Genomic DNA, 19,403 nt, shown 5'->3' on the forward strand with positions numbered 1-19,403 from the left:
GTCCCAGCACCGATCCCTGTGGCACACCACTAACCACCGATTTCCAACCCGAATAGGACCCATTTATCCCGACTCTCTGCTTTCTGTTCGCCAGCCAATTCTCGATCCATGCTAATACATTTCCTCTGACTCCACGTACCTTTATCTTCTGCAGTAACCTTTTGTGTGGCACCTTATCGAATGCATTTTGGAAATCTAAATACACCACATCCATCGATACACCTCTATCCACCATGCTCGTTATATCCTCAAAGATTTCCAGTAAAAAAGTATTTGTTCAATGGCCTTCCTGATTACCTGTTGCACCTGGGCCAATTGTGGAGCAGTGGAGGCGTGGCCTAAACAGTTGGAGCTGTGAGCAGTGAGAGAAGGAGCTGCTGCTTTTGCTCCTGGCTGGGCCTGTGAATCAGCCCAGGAAGAGAAGGAAGGAAGGGGCTTCACCACCAACTTTCACCCAGAGGGAGAGGAGGAAAAAGCAGAAAACTTGAACAACTTCACCATTTCTACAAAGAGTTGGAGAGAGGGGGAAAGACCAACAACAACATTCAGTGTGGAAGGAGGGAGACTCTACCATTCTACAGGTGGGTGTATTGGTGCAGTCCCTAAAAGACTTTGCTGTATCGGTGGGGGGAGGAAAGAAGACCAGTCGGGGGCTGGAACATCGCGGGGGGTGTGTGTGTGTGTGGAAGTGTGTGTGGGGGCCTTGCTTACAACTAGGCCCCACACACCTTTGAAGCACCCCTCCCCCATTGCCTAGCCTGGGATAGCTGGAGCTACCAGGCTGAAGAAACAATTAATCCAGCCTAATTAACATCGTTGGGAGTGTGTGCCTGTGTGGCTCCAGCTGCACCAGGTGAAGACATCTTCTCCCCTCACCCGAAGACCACCCCAAAGACTATTTTTGTTTGCCATCTGGGGATTGCACCCACCCACAGCTGCGAGGGGAGACCTGCCCTCGCAGTTTCCCCCCTTCCCATCCCCCTCTCTCTTTCTCTGTTACTCTCTGTCTCTCCCCTCTCTGAGAGCCCTTTTCCTCCCAAATTGATTGGAAAAATATAAAACAATTAAGACAACTGAGCAGAGGGAGCAAGGCCCCTCCCCAATTGTCAACTAGGGGAGAGGTGTGCCTCGTTAAGAGCTCCTCTGCTCAGTCTATTAAACAAGGCCATTTAAAGACCATTAAGGCCTGTGACTTTGGGGTGGGTGTAGCCCTTAAAGGGACCCCGTGATGGCGACCCCATCTACGCCGGTGGCAGGGCCAGCTAGGACTTATGCGCAGGCGGCATCCACATCCACGGCACCTCCTGCGCCACCTGCTGCCCTGCCACCATTCAGACTTATAACTACGAAACACGGGGTCAAGAGCTACACTCACCCCACAATGAGCATTGAGGAGTGCGTGCGGGCGATGGCTGGGGTAGTCGGCCCCTCGGCCATTGTCGCAGCCTCCAAGATGTCTGGGAAGACCGTGTTCTTCCTGGGGTCGGAGCGGGCGGTGTCCCTGGCCATTGAAAAGGGGCTCACGGTGGGCGGGGCGTTCCTGCCGGTGGACCCTCTCGAGGCCACCGCGCAGAGGGTCATTCTATCAAACGTCCCGCCCTTTGTTCCCGCTGAGCTCCTCCTCCCTCACCTACACCAACTGGGGGAGGTAAGGTCGGGGATCAACCCCATACCGCTTGGCCTCAGGGAGAACAGCCTGCGCCATGTGTTCTCCTTCCGCCACCAGCTCTTTGTCCGGCTGGCGCGGGAAGAGGCGACAGAGGGCAATTTTAATGTGGTGCACGAGGGGACTGCCTACCGCGTCATTTGGACGTCGGACGGCGTGCGGTGCCATGCCTGCAGGGAGGTGGGGCATGTTCGCAAGAACTGCCCCGCCTCCAAAGCCGCCAAACCACCGAGGGCGGCCAAGGCTGGTGCCGCCGCCACCCCTCCCCCTAGTAGCGTCCGCGTGCCGGGAGCTGTGGGTGCGCGGGCATCGTCGGGGGCCTTTGTTTTCACGGCCTCTGGCGGCGGGGAGGGAGAGCGTCCGGCCGGGAAGAAGGCGAAACACCTAGAGGCGGGTCCCCTTAGTGCGCCAGACAAGCTGTTCACCGCGCTCGGCCCAACCCCGTCACCGGCGAGTGCGGGGTGCCCGGAGCCCGTGCCCGAGCCCTTGACTAATACCGCAGAGGGGTTCGGGCGCGGGCAAGATAAGAAAAAGTGGGGAGTGGAGCGGGAGGCCTCAGCAGACACGGGCATCTCCCTGTCTCCGTGCCCCCCCAGGAAAAAAAGGAGGCGCCGCTCCAATGAGGCGGGGGGGGGAACAACATCCCTCCGCGGAGGAATCGGTGCCCGCCGCGTGTCCTGCGTCCCCCACCGGCGCCCCCAAACTGCGCCGTAGGCACGAGGAATCTGTCCCCGGGGAGGGTGAGGCAGTCGAGGCTGCCCAGCCGCTGCCTCCCGGGGATGGCGTGAAAGATCTGCCTGTCGTGGGGGGCGTGGGGCCAGCGGAAGAATGCGTAGCCGCCGGGTCGAGCGTCCCGGGGACTGAGGCGGGCGGGGCCGAAAAGGCCGAACCTGAGCCCGCCAAGCCAATATCCAACTTCCCCCGGGATTTGCTCGACTCGGCAGAAATACAAAGTATTAACACTTTTAATGAATCTGTACACGCTGGGCCGGGGGGTGGCGGCGGGGAGGGGTAGGAACACCCACCCTCGCCCCCTACTTTGGAGCTGGAGCGCTTGGAGGGCCTGGGGATTTTCTATGGCCGGGTCTCTCCTTGTTCCCCGGTTCCTGGGGCGGAGGAGGAACCCCTTCCGCTGTCGCTTCCCGACCCAGCACCAATTCTAAAAGAGCCCAGTGGGGACTCCTCTGCCGACGATCCTGGGGGTGGGATCGGGGCAGAGCCAGGGCCGGATGGAGAGGCCGGGCCGTTTGCCGTACCTCGTGCGGTCGACGGGCCGGCTGCTAGCGGCGACCTCCCGGAGGAGGACGGGGACTCGGTGGAGGACGCGGGTGAAGATCTCGAGTCCATCGCCAGTGAGGCGGTGGATCTGCTCGTGCCCGCCGCTGAGTCCCCCCTCATTCCCGTAGAGGATCTCCGGGACTTTATGGTCGAGATCCAGGGTCGCCGCAACCGAGCCCATCTGGCCCGGGAAAGATGGTCCGAGCCGGGGCTACTCATCGCTTCCGTCCGCGTCGCCGCTAAAACCATGGCCGCGGGCGGGCCCTTATCAAGGGCGCAAGGCCTTGAGCTGCGCCGGCTCAAAAAGTTCCTCGCTGGGCTGCTGAAGGAGTGGAGGTCAACAAAAGACTCCGCTCCCTCCCCTGCAATAGGTTAAGGTAGAGGTTGCACTATGCTTTTGCCATGAAGATAACCATAGCCAGCCTCAACATCAACGGCGGCAGAGGGGCACGTCGTAGATTTGACAATTTTTCGCTCCTGCGGGAGGGGAAATATGCGGCGTCCTTCCTGCAAGAAACCCACACCGTTCCGGGAGACGAAGCCACGTGGCTCCTGGAATGGCAAGGAGAGGTCCGCATGAGCCACCTCACCGCCACTTCTAGTGGGGTGGCCATCTTGCTGGGCTCGCATTTTCAGCCGGAGATCTTGGGGGTCGAGGAGCCCGTGCCAGGCCGCTTGCTGCACGTAACGGTTCGCCTGGGGACGTGTCGCTCCATCTCGTGAACGTGTACGCCCCTCAGCCCGGCCCACAGCAGGCGCGCTTCTTCGAAGAAGTGTCTGCTCTTTTTGGCTCCGTCGACGTCGGTGACTGCATTGTTCTCGGGGGGGGTTTTAACTGCACCCTCGAGGCGAGGGACCGCTCCGGTGCCCCGCAGAGCATGACGGCGATGGAGAAGTTGAGGGACCTGGTCGGGTCCTTCGACTTGGTGGACGTCTGGCGAAATCTCCACCCCGACTCCAGCGCCTTTATTTGGGTGAGGCCTGGAGTAGAATGGTCCAGAGTCGACCGCCTTTACGTGTCTCGGGCGTACGTTTCCTGCGTCCCGGCGGCCTCCATGCGGCCGGTGCCGTGTTCGGACCACCACCTGGTGTGGGCGGAGCTCGCTTCGCTCCGCGCGAGGACGGGGTCCGCGTACTGGCACTTTAACAACCGGCTGCTGGAGGACGTGCGGTTCCAGGACTCGTTCCGTCGATTCTGGTCCGACTGGAGAAGGAAGCAGGGGGGCTTCCCCTCCTTGAGGCTATGGTGGGACGTGGGCAAGGCTCACGTCCGCGTCTTCTGTCAAGAGTACGCGAGGGGGTCGACCAAGAGGCGGGCGGCCGGAGTCGGGCGCCTAGAAGAAGAGGTGCTCGACCTGGAATCCCGTCTCGGTCAAGTCGTCGAGGACCCGGCCCTGCGGACGGTGTACGAAGCTAAGAAGGCCGCGCTGAAGGACCTGCAGCTCGTCGGGTCCCGAGGCGCGTTCGTGAGGTCGCGGATCCGGTTCCTGCGGGATCTGGACCGCGGCTCCCCCTTTTTCTACTCGCTGGAAAAAAGGCAGAGTGTCCGTAAGCAGCTCTTGACGCTGCTGGCCGACGACGGCTCTCTCATCTCGGATCCGGAGGGCGTCAACAACAGGGCCCGTGAATATTACGGGGCTCTGTTCTCTCCGGATCCGTCCAGAGAGGAAGCGCGTAGAGTTTTGTGGGAGGACCTGCCAAAAGTCAGCCCGGAGGGCGGTGAAAATCTGGAAGCTCCGCTAAGCCTGGCGGAGCTGACCGGTGCCCTCGACCGGCTCTCGAGGGGAAAATCCCCGGGGCTGGACGGGCTGACCGTGGAGTTCCACAGGGCGTTCTGGGACGTCCTGGGGAGCGACTACGCGCGGGTCCTGGGGGAAAGTCTGGCGACCGGGGAAATGCCCCTCTCTTGGCGCAGGGCAGTCATCGTCCTGCTGCCTAAGAAGGGAGATCTCCGCCTCCTTAAGATCTGGCGCCCAGTCTCCCTCCTCAGCACGGACTACAAAATCTTCGCCAGGGCGATGTCTGCTCACCTTGGTGCCGTGCTGGACCACATGATCCACCCCGACCAGTCCAACACGGTCCCGGGCCGGACAATCCACGATAACATCCATCTGGTCCGGGACCTCATCCATCATTCCCAGGAGGCTGGTCTGTCAGTCGCCTTCCTATCTCTCGACCAAGAGAAGGCGTTCGACAGGGTGGATCACGACTATCTGCTCGGAACTCTGCGCGCTTTCGGGTTCGGGACACATTTCGTCGCCCGGATCCGACTTTTGTACGCCGCCGCGGAGTGTCTGATTAAGGTTAACGGGTCCTTGACGGCGCCCCTTCACTTTAGGAGAGGGGTGCGCCAGGGATGCCCCATGTCCGGCCATTTATATGCCATCTGCGTGGAGCCTTTCCTGCGGACGAGGTTGACGGGACTGGCTCTGCAAGGGCCGGGCGTGGAGGTCGTCCTCTCGGCTTACGCCGATGACGTGCTCCTCGCGGTAGAGGATCCCGCTGACCTGCGGAGGATGCGTGAGTGCCAGGAGATTTACTCGGCCGCATCCTCCGCAAGAATCAACTGGGAAAAATGTTCCGGACTCCTGGTGGGTCAGTGGCGGGTGGACTCCCTGCCGGAGGAGCTCAGGCCTTTTGCCTGGAGCACGACCCATCTCCTCTATCTGGGAGTCTACCTTAGCCCCAACGAGGGAGCCTGGCCGGCGAACTGGCAGGAGCTGGAGGCCAAGGTCGCCGCTCGCCTAGGGCGCTGGGCAGGACTGCTCCGAGCGCTAGTCATAAACCAGCTGGTGGCCGCAATGTTGTGGTACCGGCTGGTCACTTTGACCCCTCCCCCTGCGTTTGTCGCCAAGATACAGAAGAAGCTGGTGGACTTCTTCTGGAACAACAGGAAGCACTGGGTCTCTGCCGCGGTCTTGAGTCTCCCGCTTGAGGAAGGCGGTCAGTCGTTGGTGTGCGTCAGCGCCCAGCTCGCGACTTTCCGTCTTCAGACCCTGCAGAGATACCTTTACGTCGAGCCCCCTCCTAGGTGGTGTGCTCTGGCGACGTATTTCTTCCGCCAGCAGTGCGACCTCAATTACGACACGCAGCTCCTGTTTGTGAACTTGGGGGGTGTCAGGACCGCCCTCCAGGAGCTGCCTGTCTTTTACAAGGAACTCATCAGGGTCTGGAACAAAGTCTCCACCAAGCGCAGCTCTCCGCCGGCTGGAGTGGCGGCTGTCCTGCAGGAGCCGCTGCTCGGGAATCCGTACCTCCACGACCGAGGTTTTATGTGGCGGTCGGAAGAGAGGGCTGTGGCTGGTGAGGTGACCAGGGTCAGGGACCTGCTCGATGGCGGAGGAGCGGGCTGGATGGCGCCAGGCACGCTGGCGCGGCGCCTAAATTCAGCCAACGTCTGCCGCGCGGCCGAAGCCATCGAGTCGCTAAAAACAGCTTTGGGTCCTGACTCTGTTAGGTGCCTCGAGGAGGCTCAAGCACGTGGGGAGATCCCGTCCGAACTGACCCCCGTCCGGATGGAATTCCTCATCGGCGCCAAACCCCGGAACCTCCTTCGGGAGCCGGCGCCTCACAACTTGAGCCGCCTCGAGGAAATCCCCTCCGTGCCTTTCAGTTCCGCGCGGAGGGGTTTCCTGTACGGGCTGCTCCTGCACACTCTCAACTTTGCTATCCTCGCCGGCCGTCCGGACACGCCATGGCGTACCATCTTGCCGTCCGGAGGAGGCGGGGGTCCCCGATGGAGGGCACTCTATGCGGGAGTCCTCCCACTATTCATCGGGGACTTGGCCTGGAGGGTGATGCACGGAGCAGTGCCGTGCAACAAATTTATAAGCCGGTTCACGGACTCCCAGGCCGCCTGCAATTTCTGCGGTCTGGAAGAGTCCGTGTTCCATGTTTTTATGGAATGCACAAGGTTGCAGCCCCTGTGTTATTATTTAAAGGGGCTGCTCCTGAAATTCTGGCTGCACTTCAGTCCCACTCTCCTGATCTTTGGGCACCCTGTGCGGAGGGGAGCGGGTAGGTCTGAGGGCCTCCTCGTAGGACTGCTGCTGGGCACGGCCAAGGGTGCCATCAGCCGGTCCAGGCAGCGGGCGGTCGAGGGGGTCGTTCAACCTGACTGCCTGCCTCTCTTCCGCGTGTACATCCGCGCCAGGGTGTCCTTGGAGATGGAGCACGCGGTGTCCACCGGTACGCTCGCGGCCTTCCGCGAGAGGTGGGCACCGGAGGGACTGGAGTGCATCGTCACGCCCGGCAATCAAATTTTAATTTGATTTTATGTTTTAAAGTTTAATTTGTTTTAATTGCCGGTGCTTTTAGTGTCCCCCTCCCCTTTTATAGGGGGCACTGGAGGAAAAAATGTGATTTTAGTGCCCAAAAAAAAAACCCACAAAAAATAAAAAAAGGGCCTTGTAAATGTCTGGTGTGTCATCCAGGGCGGGTGGCACGGTTTAATGTTTGTTTTTTCAGGTACACTCCAAAAGAGTTGCATGCACAAGGACCCCCAGGTCCCTTTGCACCACAGCATGTTGTAATTTCTCCCCATTCAAATAATATTCCCTTTTACTGTTTTCTTTTCCAAGGTGGATGACCTCACATTTTCCGACATTGTATTCCATCTGCCAAACCTTAGCCCATTCGCTTAACCTATCTAAATCTCTTTGCAGCCTCTCTGTGTCCTCTACACAACCCGCTTTCCCACTAATCTTTGTGTCATCTGCAAATTTTGTTACACTACACTCTGTCCCCTCTTCCAGGTCATCTATGTGTATTGTAAACAGTTGTGGTCCCAGCACCGATCCCTGTGGCACACCACTAACCACCAATTTCCAACCCGAAAAGGACCCATTTATCCCGACTCTCTGCTTTCTGTTAGCCAGCCAATTCTCGATCCATGCTAATACATTTCCTCTGACTCCGCGTACCTTTATCTTCTGCAGGAACCTTTTGTGTGGCACCTTATCGAATGCCTTTTGGAAATCTAAATACACCACATTCATCGGTACACCTCTATCCACCATGCTCGTTATATCCTCAAAGAATTCCAGTAAATTAGTTAAACATGATTTCCCTTTCATGAATCCATGTTGCATCTGCTTGATTGCGCTATTCCTATCTAGATGTCCTGCTATTTCTTCCTTAATGATAGCTTCAAGCATTTTCCCCACTACAGATGTTAAACTAACCGGCCTATAGTTACATGCCTTTTGTCTGCCCCCTTTTTTAAACAGAGGCGTTACATTAGCTGCTTTCCAATCCACTGGTACCTCCCCAGAGTCCAGAGAATTTTGGTAGATTATAACGAATGCATCTGCTATAAATTCTGCCATCTCTTTTAATACTCTGGGATGCATTTCATCCAGACCAGGGGACTTGTCTACCTTGAGTCCCATTAGCCTATCCAGCACTACCCCCCTAGTGATACCCCCTCGTAGGTTGGACCTCTACTCATTGGAATTCAGAAGAATGAGAGGTGATCTTATAGAAACGTATAAGATTATGAGGGGGCTTGACAAGGTGGACGCAGAGAGGATGTTTCCACTTATGGGGGCGACTAGAACTGAGGGCATGATCTTAGAATAAGGGGCCGCCCATTTAAAACAGAGATGAGGAGAAATTTCTTCTCTCGGAGGGCTGTTAATCTGTGAAATTCGCTGCCTCAGAGGGCTGAGGAAGCTGGGACATTGAATAAATTTAAGACAGAAATAGATAGTTTCTTAAACGATAAGGGGATAAGGGGTTATGAGGAACGGGCGTGGAAGTGGAGCTGAGTCCATGATCAGATCAGCCATGATCGTATTAAATGGCGGAGCAGGCTCGAGGGGCCGTATGGCCTACTCCTGCTCCTATTTCTTATGTTCTTCTGTTCAAATGGTTCTGTATAGATTTTTAAAGTCATTTTCAGTTCAAATCAGGTTATTCACAGGTGGTGAACTTGATACTCTGATTAAAATGCTGATTTTTGTGAGGAACTCATTTTCAGCTGTATTAATCAAATTGCACCAAGTTACTACTCTTAAATTTATCAAGGAATTTTTTTTTTTCAAAAGCAAATTTTTTTTTTATTACGTTGTAAAGCACTGCCCGATTACACTGGCTCATGATAGATTTTACGTTCAGCGATATGCAAAGAAGTTTGAGGAAAACAAACATCTCAAAGCTAGCTCAATTTTAGTCGCAATGTGCGCCAGGAACACGGATCGCATTCAAATTCAAATTGGAAATTTTACCCCGTAAACTGAAGTGGCAATTCCAAATGAGAGGTCACTAACATTTTTACTTGTTGATCAATAATGTTTTAAAAATATTACAGTGTCATTTTTCAATTAATATTCAAGAACATTTGGACGAGTCCTTCAACAAAATACATTTTTTCTAACAGTCATAATTTTATAGTTATTTCACAATCTGTAATAAAATATTAATATTTAAAGGATTAAAAGTACCATCTGTAATAATCTAGAATTTTACTGTACTTACCTATTTGTTTCCGATAGTGATCAATTGGGATTTTCGAGGCACCAGCATCTTTCCTACCCATTTTCAGTGTTGCAACAGAGCATCTATAAATTAAAAGAATATTCCCATTAGAAGATATTTTCAAAAATATACTTTAAATATTTGAATAATTAATATAAATATTTAACCTGTTGACTCCTGACTCCATTGCGTGGATTAATGATTTATAATCACTTTACAAGGATAGCTGAAGATACTCGTCTCTGAATTATGAATTTTCTATCATAATCTAGGCTGACAGCCAGCTCTACCTCAGCACCCCTCCATTCTCTCTGATTTATAACACTGTTTGTCCGACATTCTGTAATGGATAAGCAAAAATTTCCTCTAATTAAATATTGGGTTGTTGGGCTAGAGGAGGTAGGGAGGTAGGGAGGGGCGAGGCTATGGAGGGATTTGCAAACGAGGTGTTGCCGAGGTGGACTTGATGCGAGTTAGGACATGGACGGCCGAATTGGCAGCAGAGTCTGGCAGCACAACCTTCCAAGATCTCTGCGCCCCTCCAATTCTGACTTCTTGCACATCCCCGATTTTAATTGCTGCACCATTGGCAGCCGTGACTTCAGCTACCGTGGCACTAAACCGCTCCACCTCTCTCTCTCTCTCCTTAAAGCCTACCTTTGAGATTAAACTTTGGAAATCTGTTTTGATATCTTCTAATGTGGCTTGGTATCAAATTTTGTTTGATAGTGCTCCTGTGAAGCACCTTGGGATGTTTTACTACGTTAAAGGCACTATACAAGTGCAAGTTGTTATTGTTGTAGTTGACAGCTTAGTGTAGTAATGAGGAAGTGCTGCAATTTTGGATGTGTTGTTTTTTTGCATGAGACGTCATACCTCTCTGCCTGCTCAGGTGGATGTCAAAAATCCAATGGCACTGTTGGATTAAGAGCAAGGGAGTCCTGACAAAATTTATTCATCAACTATCATCACTAAAAAACAGATTATCTGGTCATTATTTCATTGCTATTTGTGGGACCTAGCTCTGCATAAATTCTCTGCCACGTTTCCCTACATTACAACAGTGACTACACGATAAAAGCACTTCAATGGCTGTACAGCATTTTAGGATGTCCTGAGGTCATGAAATGCGCTTTATGAATGCAAGTTCTTTATTTCTCTTGACTTCTTCCCATGTTCTATTAGATCTACCTATCTAACATCTATTTGAACCTAAGAATAGACTATGCACATTGTGATACAATTAGTAAGCTGCAGTGTAATAGTAAACACTAAAACGCTAATAAAGATGATGGACTGCTTTCAATGAAAATTCCAATGCTTATAAAAAATAATTAAACGCTTCCAAATTGGAGAATATCCAAAGTTGCATATCCTTGCAAATTCAAATTGTAGTAAGTAAAATTCAATTGCAGTCACCATAATAATTTGAACCAGAGTTTAAAAACTATAATTTGATGACATTTTGTTGTTGAGTTATTAACATTTTAAATCTGGTCAAAATAATAAGACATTGAACAAAATATATCATAATAACAGTGATTTTAGTCACACTACATCACCAGCATTGTTCTAACCCACAACATCGGTGAAAGAATTGCATGAATGAACATTAATTTTACAAAAAGCCTGTAACATAATTTTTACAAGATAACTGATACTTAACCTCACTAATACTTTAACTGAAATCACCAGATTTAAAAAAAAATTGTGTCCAAGGCTTTTAAATGTTAATACAGGTTGAGTGTCCGAAATCTGGAGTTCCAAAATTCGGAATGTTCCGGAATCCGGACACCGGGCCGATCCGTGGCGGGGTCGTCCGGAAACCGGAAAATGTTCCAAAATCCGGTCTCCCCCCGCCTCAGCGCTCTGACTTCGCCCTGGCCCTCGGCAGCCCGACCTCGCTCCGGCCAGGCCCGACCTCACCCCAACCCTCAGCGGCCCGACCTCGCCCCGGCCTCGCTCTGGCCCTCGGCGACCCGACATCGTCCCGGCCCGACCTCGCTCCGGCTCGACCTCGCCCCGACCTCGCTCCGGCACTCGGCGGCCCAATCTCGTACAGGCCCAACCTCGTCCTGGCCCTACCTCGCTCCAGCCCTCGGCAGCCCGACCTCGCCCCGGCCCTCGGCAGCTCAACCTCACTCTGGCCCTCGGCAGCCCGACATCGTCCCGGCCTGACCTCGCTCCGGCCCCAGCTCCACCCCTACCTCGGCAGGCCGACCTCGCCACCTTTCCTCGGCTGCCCGACCCCACTTACATCAGCCCAGGCAAAGACGTTCCAAAATCCAGAAATACCCGGAATCTGGAACGGCCTTAGTCCCGAGGTTTCCGGATTTCGGACGCTCAACCTGTATTACGACAACAAAGTAAAAATCACACCCATGATCAACATACCAGAGTGAGGCTTTACACTTAACAAAATGTTGTTCTGTGTGAGAAGACAGTCTTAATTTATGATAAGCCACAGCTACTGAATGAAAAGGTTCTGCATGCAAGTTTTATACCAGCAACACAGCAATGAGAGGGCACATTGTTGGTGTACGGTGGAAATAATCACTATCCACTTTAAAACTGGGGCCCGAATTTGCGGATGGAGGCTTCCCGTGGGCGAATACCTCTGAACCGCAACAAAAGTACAAACATTCTTGATGGTCCAGTAACTACGAAGACTTGCACTCCTGGGCTGCAGGCGTATACTTGCGTAAAGACCCACGTATCCCAGGAGCGCCTGCAATTCACAAGTCTTCCTGGGATCACGTGGGCTGGCCCAACCATTAAGCATATGGGGATTCTATTTATATACGGAATCCCCATAAGCTTAAATCGGACACAAATTTCACACACAACTGAAGTAAAAATTAATGACATGGTCAAAATTAATTAAAATAAAATGCAATTAAACATTTGAAGGGTCCAAAATAACAAACTAATTTTAAAGGTTTTTTTAAAGTTAAAATTATATATTTCTTTCAATCCTTACGCTGCTTTTACCAGACGTAAGAGTTTTTTGGGCATACACTGGGCAGTAGCTGGGCATGTAGCCCAACTCTCCACCAGTGAAAATCCATCTCCCAGGGATTCGTACAATCGGTCAAGCTGAAACGTGACAGATTGCAAGTTCCAGGTTTTCGTGCATGTGCATCGCATGCGGAAACCCGGAAATTGTGAGCCACTTACCCTGCATAAGCCGTGCCGAGGCAGGCACAGGCCGGCCCGGGACATCCGAGCCTGGGGTTATAGATCACTTGTAAGGCCAATCACATGTTTCAGCATTATCTTACGTGTACAAAGCATACACGTAATCATCGGGGAATACACCAAGTGCAGCTTTCACACTTTTTAAAAACATAATAAAAAGGAAAATGTTTTTAGAACAGTACCCTTTGCAACAATAAAAGGGTAAAGCAAAAGTACATTTTGTAAAAAAGACAGTATCAGACCAATGGTTTCATGCTGCCAATAATGTATACATTCATAAGATTTATTAAATATACTGTCTTGTACCTCAGCCCAATTGCCAAAAAAGTCATCCACATTTCAACGCTTAGAGGCTTGACCGTTGCAGTACTTTCCTGCTGGTCGCCTACGCTCCATAAACTCCAATTCACTAAAAGCTCTCCCATCTACATCATGTCCTGCACCAAGTTCCACATATCTATCACTCTCACCCTTGACCACTCCTTATTCCTTAGCACATTTTTTAAAATAAATTCACAGGATGTGGGCGTTTAGTGCCCATGTGAAGGTGGTGACGTAAGGTTACACACTTTTCCAGAAGGCACAGAAAGAGGCCACGGCAAAAAATTGATTACATTGATTTAATACAAGTTTTTGGGATTGACGGGACAAAGGGAGAACAAGGGCACCAGCCTGGGGCAGGTGGTGACTCATCACCAATTCAGGACAATCTCTGTGGTTGAGGACCAGACTGGTTTTATGTATAGAAACAATGGGTTTGATACATTTGATACAAACCCACAGAAGAGCCCCTGAACTGATTGGCCGGAGGGGGAAAAACAATTCTCTCTGGAGACTCCAAGTCTGCAAGGAACCAGAACAAAGGGACCCCACAAGGTGTACATTTTTGGAGAATGGGGTACTTAAGATAAGGAGTTATCTTTTGCCCTGTAGACTCCATGTGCAAAATGGGGACATTCAGGCTCATCATGGCAGTCAGTCAAACGGACCACCACAAACAACGTATCAATCCAAACACATTATCGGAAACCGCAGCTCAGCGGGGGTATTATTCATAAAATGGCTAGAAGCAGCTCAGAAGCGAAGTATGGAAGCAAACGGGAAGGAACAGAACTGAAGAGAACGACCAGAAGAGGGAACAACCGGTCACGGAACCAATGACCACGAACCTACAATCTACGATTACAGCTACGAACTGGGCAGGTAAGTGTATGTCTTCAGACAATTCTCTCAAAAGTCTAGTTCTGTAGTTTTTAAAGTTAGTTTTTGCGCAATAAAACTGACACTGGGTTAAGCCTAAACTTTGCGTCATGTGTTGTCCTTTTTCCTGTAATTCCCGAGGTCTACGAATCAAGGTAGAGTGTAAAACAAACACCCTACATTGGTGAGTCGCCTTCTTGAACCACTGCTGTCCATGTGGTGAAGGTACTCGCACAGTGCTGTTAGGGATGGAGATCCAGAATTTTGACTCATCAACGATGAAGGAACGGTGATATATTTCTAAGTCAGGATGGTGGGTGACTTGGAGGTGGTGGCATTCCTATGTGCCTGCTGTCCTTGTCCTTCTAGGTGGTAGTGGTCGCGGGTTTGGGAGATGCTGTCGTGAAGTCTTGGCGAGTTGCTGCAGTGCATCTTGTAGATGGTACACAATGCAGCCATGGTGCACTGGTGGTGGAGATAGTGAATGCTTAAGATGGTGGATGGGGTGCCAATCAAACGGGTTGCTTTGTCCTGGGTGTTGTCAAGCTTCTTGAGTGTTGTTGGAGCTGCAGTGGAGAGTATTCCATCACACTCCTGACTTGTGCCTTGAAGATGGTAGAAAGGGGAGTCAAGAGGTGAGAAACTGGCCGCAGAATACCCAGCCTCTGTCCTGCTCTTGTAGACAGTATTTATGTGGCTGGTCCAGTTACGTTTCTGGTCAATGATGACCACCAGGGTGTTGGTAGTGGGGAATTTGACGATGGTAATCCCGTTGAATGTCAAGTGTTTAGAATTTCTGTTCTTGGAGATAATCACAGTATTTATGTGGCTGGTTTCTGCTCAATGTTGACCTCGAGGATGTTGATGGAGGGGGATTCGGCAATGGTAAAGCCATTGAAGTACAAGAGGAGTTGGTTAGGCTTTTTCTTGTAGGAGCTGGTCCTGCCCCTGCCTGGCACTGTGTGGTGCGAATGTTACTTGCCACTGATCAGCCCAAGCCTAAATGTCTTCCAGGTATTGCTGTATGCAGGCACTGACTGCTTCATTATCTGAAGAGTTGCAAATGGAATTGCAATCAGAACATAAAAAATAGGAGCAGGAGTAGGCCCTCGAGCCTACTCTGCCATTCAATAAGATCATGTCTGATCTGATCATGGGCTCAACTCCACTTCCCTGTCCGCTTCCCATAACCCGTTACTCCCTTATCGCTCAAAAATCTATCTCTGCCTTAAATATATTCAATGACCCAACCACCACTGTTCTCTGGGGCAGAGAATTTCATAGATTTATAACCCTCAGAAAAGAAATTCCTCCTCATCTCAGTTTTAAATGGGCGGCCCCTTATTCTGAGACTATGCCCCCCTAGTTTTAGTTTCTCCTATGAGTGGAAATATCCTCTCTGCATCTACCTTGTCGAGTCCCCTTGTTATCTTGTATGTCTCAATAAGATCACCTCTCATTCTTCTGAACTCCAATGAGCACAGGACCAACCTGCTCAACCTATCTTCATCCTTTCATCTCAGAAATCAACCTAGTGAACCTTCTCTTGACTGCCTCCAATACACGTATATCCCTCCTTAAATAAGGAGACCAAAACTGTATGCAGTACTCTAGGTGTGGGCTCACCAATACCCTATACAGTTGTAGCAGGACTTCTCTGCTTTTATACTCCATCCCCCTTGCAATAAAGGCCAACATTTCATTTGCCTTCCTCATTACTTGCTTTACCTACTAACGTTTTGTGTTTCATGCAGAAGGGCTCCCAGGTCCATCTGTACTGCAGCATTTCGTAATTTTTCTTCATTTAAATAATAATTTGCTTTTTTATTTTTTCTGCCAAAATGGATAACCTCACACATTACCACATTATACTCTATCTGCCAAAATTTTGCCCATTCACTTAGCCTGTCTATATCCCTTTGCAGATTTGTGTGTCCTCCTCACAACTTGCTTTCCCACCAATCTTTGTATCATCAGCAAACTTGGCTACATTACACTCAGTCCCTTCATCCAAATCATTAATATAAGAACATAAGAAATAGGAACAGGAGTAGGCCATTTGGCCCCACGAGCATGCTCTGCCATTCAATAAGATGATAGCTGATCTGATCATGGATTCAGCTCCACTTCCCTGCCCGCTCCCCATGACCCTTTACTCCCTTATCGCTCAAAAATCTGTCTATCTGCACCTTAAATATATTCAATCACCCAAATGCCACAGCTCGCTGGGGCAGAGAATTTATAGATTTACAACACTCAGAAGAAATTTCTCCTCATCTCAATTTTAAAAGGGTGGCCCCTTATTCTAAGACTATGTCCCCTAGTGTTATTTTCCCCTATGAGTGGAAATATCCCCTCTGCATCTACATTGTCGAGCCCCCTCATTATCATAAGTTTCAATTAGATAACCTCTCATTCTTCTGAACTCCAATGAGTCTATGCTCAACCTACCTTCATAAGTCAACCCCCTCATCTCCAGAATCAACCTAGTGAATCTTCTCTGAACAGCCTCCAATACAAGTATATCCTTCCTTAAATATGGAAACCAAAACTGTACGGAGTACTCCAGGTGTGGCCTCACCAATACCCTGAACAGTTGTAGCAGGACTCCTCTGCTTTTATATTCTATCTCCCTTGTAATAAAGATTGTAAATAGTTGCGGCCCCAGCACCAATCCCTGTGGCACCCCACTAGTTACTGTTTGCCAACTGGACAATGACCCATTTATCCCAATCATTGGCAAAAGTTCCCAATTCTGATGTTGTGATGGAGGGAAGATCAATGATGAAGCAGCTGAAGATGGTTGGGCCTAGGGCATTGCCCAGAAGAAATCCTACAGCGATGTCCTGGGGCTGCGATGATTAACCTCCAACAACCTCCTTTATGCTCGGTATGACTCCAGCCAGTGGAAATTTTCCCTGATTCCCCTTGACTTCAACTTTACTAAGGCTCCTTGATGCCATACTCGGTCAAATGCTGCCTTGACTTTCACCTCACCTCTGGAATTTAGCTCTTTTGTGCATGTTTGGAATGAAGTCTAGAGGCGAGCAGTCCCGGCAGAACCCAAATTGAGCGTCGGTGAGCAGGTTATTGGTGAGTGCAGCTTGATAGCATGGTCGATAACACCTTCCAAAACTTTGCTGATGACTAAGAGTAGAGTAATGGTACAGTAGCTGGCCTAATTGGATTTGTTCTGCTTTTTGTGGAAGGACATACCTGGGCAATTTTCCACATTGTTGGTTGTGGCTGCACTGGGACAGCTTGGTGCACAAGACTTTAGCACTACAGTTGGGATGTGGTTGGCGCCCATAGCCTTTGCTGCATGCAGTGCACTCAACCATTTCTGGATATCGCATGGAGTGAATCGAATTGGCTGAAGTCTGGCTTCTGAGAGATGCATCATCCACTCGGCACCTCTAGCTGAAGGTGGATACAAATGCTTCAGCCTTGTCTTTTGCATTCCTGCTGAGCTCGATCATAAAAGGATATTGATGTTTGTGGCCCCTCCTCCTCCCGTTAGACATTTAATTGTCCAACACCATTCACGGCTGGATGTGGCAGGATTACAAAGCTTTGATCTGATCCGTTGGTTGTGAGATCGCTTAGCTCAGTCTATAGCATGCTGCTCCTGCTATTAGCATGCATGTAGTCTTGTGGTGCAGTTTCACCAGGTTGCCACCTCATTTTCAGGTACACCAGATACTGCTCCTGGCATGCTCTTTTGCACTAATCATTGAACCGAGGTTGGTAATGGTAGAGTGAAGAATATGCTAGGCCGTGTGGTTACAGATTGTGGTGAAATATAATTCTGCTGGTGCTGATGGCCCATAGCGCCTCATGGATGCCCAGTTTTGAGTGGATAGATCTGTTCTGAATATATCCCATTTAGTATGGTGGTAGTACCAGACAGCATAATGGAGGGTGTCCTCAGTGTGAAGACGAGATCTTGTTTCCATAAAGACTGTGCGGTGGTCACAATATTGTCATGGACAGATGCATCTGTGACAGGTAGATTGGTGAGGAGGATATCAAGTAGGTTTCCCCCTCGTGTTGGTTCTCTCACCACCTGCTGCAGACCCAGTCTGGCGTTCATGACCTTCAAGACTCGGTCAGCTCGGTCAGTAGTGGTGCTACCGAGCCACTTTTGATGATGGACATTTAAGTCCCCACCAAGTGTACGTTCTGTGGTCTTGCTACGCTTAGTGCTTCTTCCAAGTGGTGCTCAACATGGAGGAGTACTGATTCATCAGTTGAGGGAGGGCGGTAGGTGGTAATCAGCAAGAGATTTCCTTGCCTGTAGACTTTATGGGGTCCAGAGTCAATGTTGAGGGTTCCCAGTGCCGCTCCATTCCAACTATATACCATTATGCCGCAACCTTTGGTGGGTCTGTCCTGCTGGTGGGTCAAACATACCCAGGGATGGTAACGGAGAAGTCTGCGACATTGGCTGGAAGATTTGATTCTGTAAGTATGACTGTCAGGCTGTTGCTTGACTAGTCCGTGGGACAGCTCTCTCAATTTTGACACAAGTCCCCAGATCTTACCGAGCAAGACTTTGCAGGGTCGACTGGACTGGGTGCCTGGGTACTTGCCTGCTTTTCGTAGCGATGTTGATGCAATGACTTACTAGGCCATTTCAGAGGCAGTAAAGATTCAACCACACTGTTGTGGATCTGGACTGATAACGGGTCCTTAGATGCAAGACAAGATCCCAAACACTAATATTCACGATGGTATGAAAGTATAAGTTTAAGATGCTTGACATGTACATCTGGATTGTTTCTTTGGGCCCAAGTTTCGAGACGCGCCTAGAATGGCGCAGTCCCGACCTGGACGCCCATTTTTCGCGCCACAAAGTGCGCCTAAAAAAAACCTCCGTATTCTCCACCTCCCTGCAGGTCCTCTGGCCCTTGGCGCGGCGCAGCAGGAGCTGTAGGGGGGCGGAGCCAGGTCCCTGCGCTGAAAACAGTGCCGGGACCTCTGCACATGTGCGCTACAGTGGGCACGCAAGTGCAGTAGCTCCAGGCGCCCGAAACTGTGTGGGAGGGGCCCGAAGCACGCAGCCCCTAGCCCTGGCCGAATGGCTTCACTGGGGCTGCATGAATAAGGCTCCTCCCACGGCCAGCTCCTGCTTCCTCCCGACTCCCGCTCCTGCTTCCCCCCCCACCGGACCGGACTCGACCCGTCTGCCGCTCCTGCTTCCCCCCCACCCCCCTCCTCCCCCGGACCGGGCCCGACTCGACCCGTCTGCCGCTGCCGCTCCTGCTTCCGCCCCCCCCCGCCTCTGGACCGGACCAGACCCGACTCGTCTGCCGCTGCTGCTCCTGCTTTCCCCCCGGACCGGACCCGACTGCCGCTCCCGCTCCCCCACCGACTCTACTCCCGCCCCCGCCCCCGGACTGGATCCGACCTGACCCCCCCCCTCCCTGACCTCCCCCCCCCTTCCCGACCTGACCTCCCTTTCCCTCCCTCCCTCTCCCCCGCCGACCCGAACCGAACCTCCCGACCCGACCCAACGCCACCTACCTGTAAATCTGGTGCTGGGGACGGGCGCTGCCCGAAGTCTCGGGCCCGGCCCGTTCAG

At 51.3% G+C, this 19,403-nt stretch overlaps 1 protein-coding gene across 3 annotated transcripts in view; it reads right to left on the reverse strand.

The window, feature by feature from the left end:
• The window catches only part of triqk (triple QxxK/R motif containing), a 181,431-nt gene that overhangs the window by 115,048 nt on the left and 46,980 nt on the right, over positions 1-19,403 (reverse strand). For all 3 annotated transcript variants that reach the window (XM_070876289.1, XM_070876298.1, XM_070876306.1), the window contains one exon: positions 9,422-9,504. In XM_070876289.1, the coding sequence (XP_070732390.1) occupies positions 9,422-9,482 (61 nt within the window). In that variant the 5' untranslated portion in view covers positions 9,483-9,504. The remainder of the gene's footprint in view (positions 1-9,421; positions 9,505-19,403) is intronic.

The sequence above is a fragment of the Pristiophorus japonicus genome, chromosome 1, assembly GCF_044704955.1.
Source record: "Pristiophorus japonicus isolate sPriJap1 chromosome 1, sPriJap1.hap1, whole genome shotgun sequence".
Lineage (NCBI taxonomy): Eukaryota > Metazoa > Chordata > Chondrichthyes > Pristiophoridae > Pristiophorus > Pristiophorus japonicus.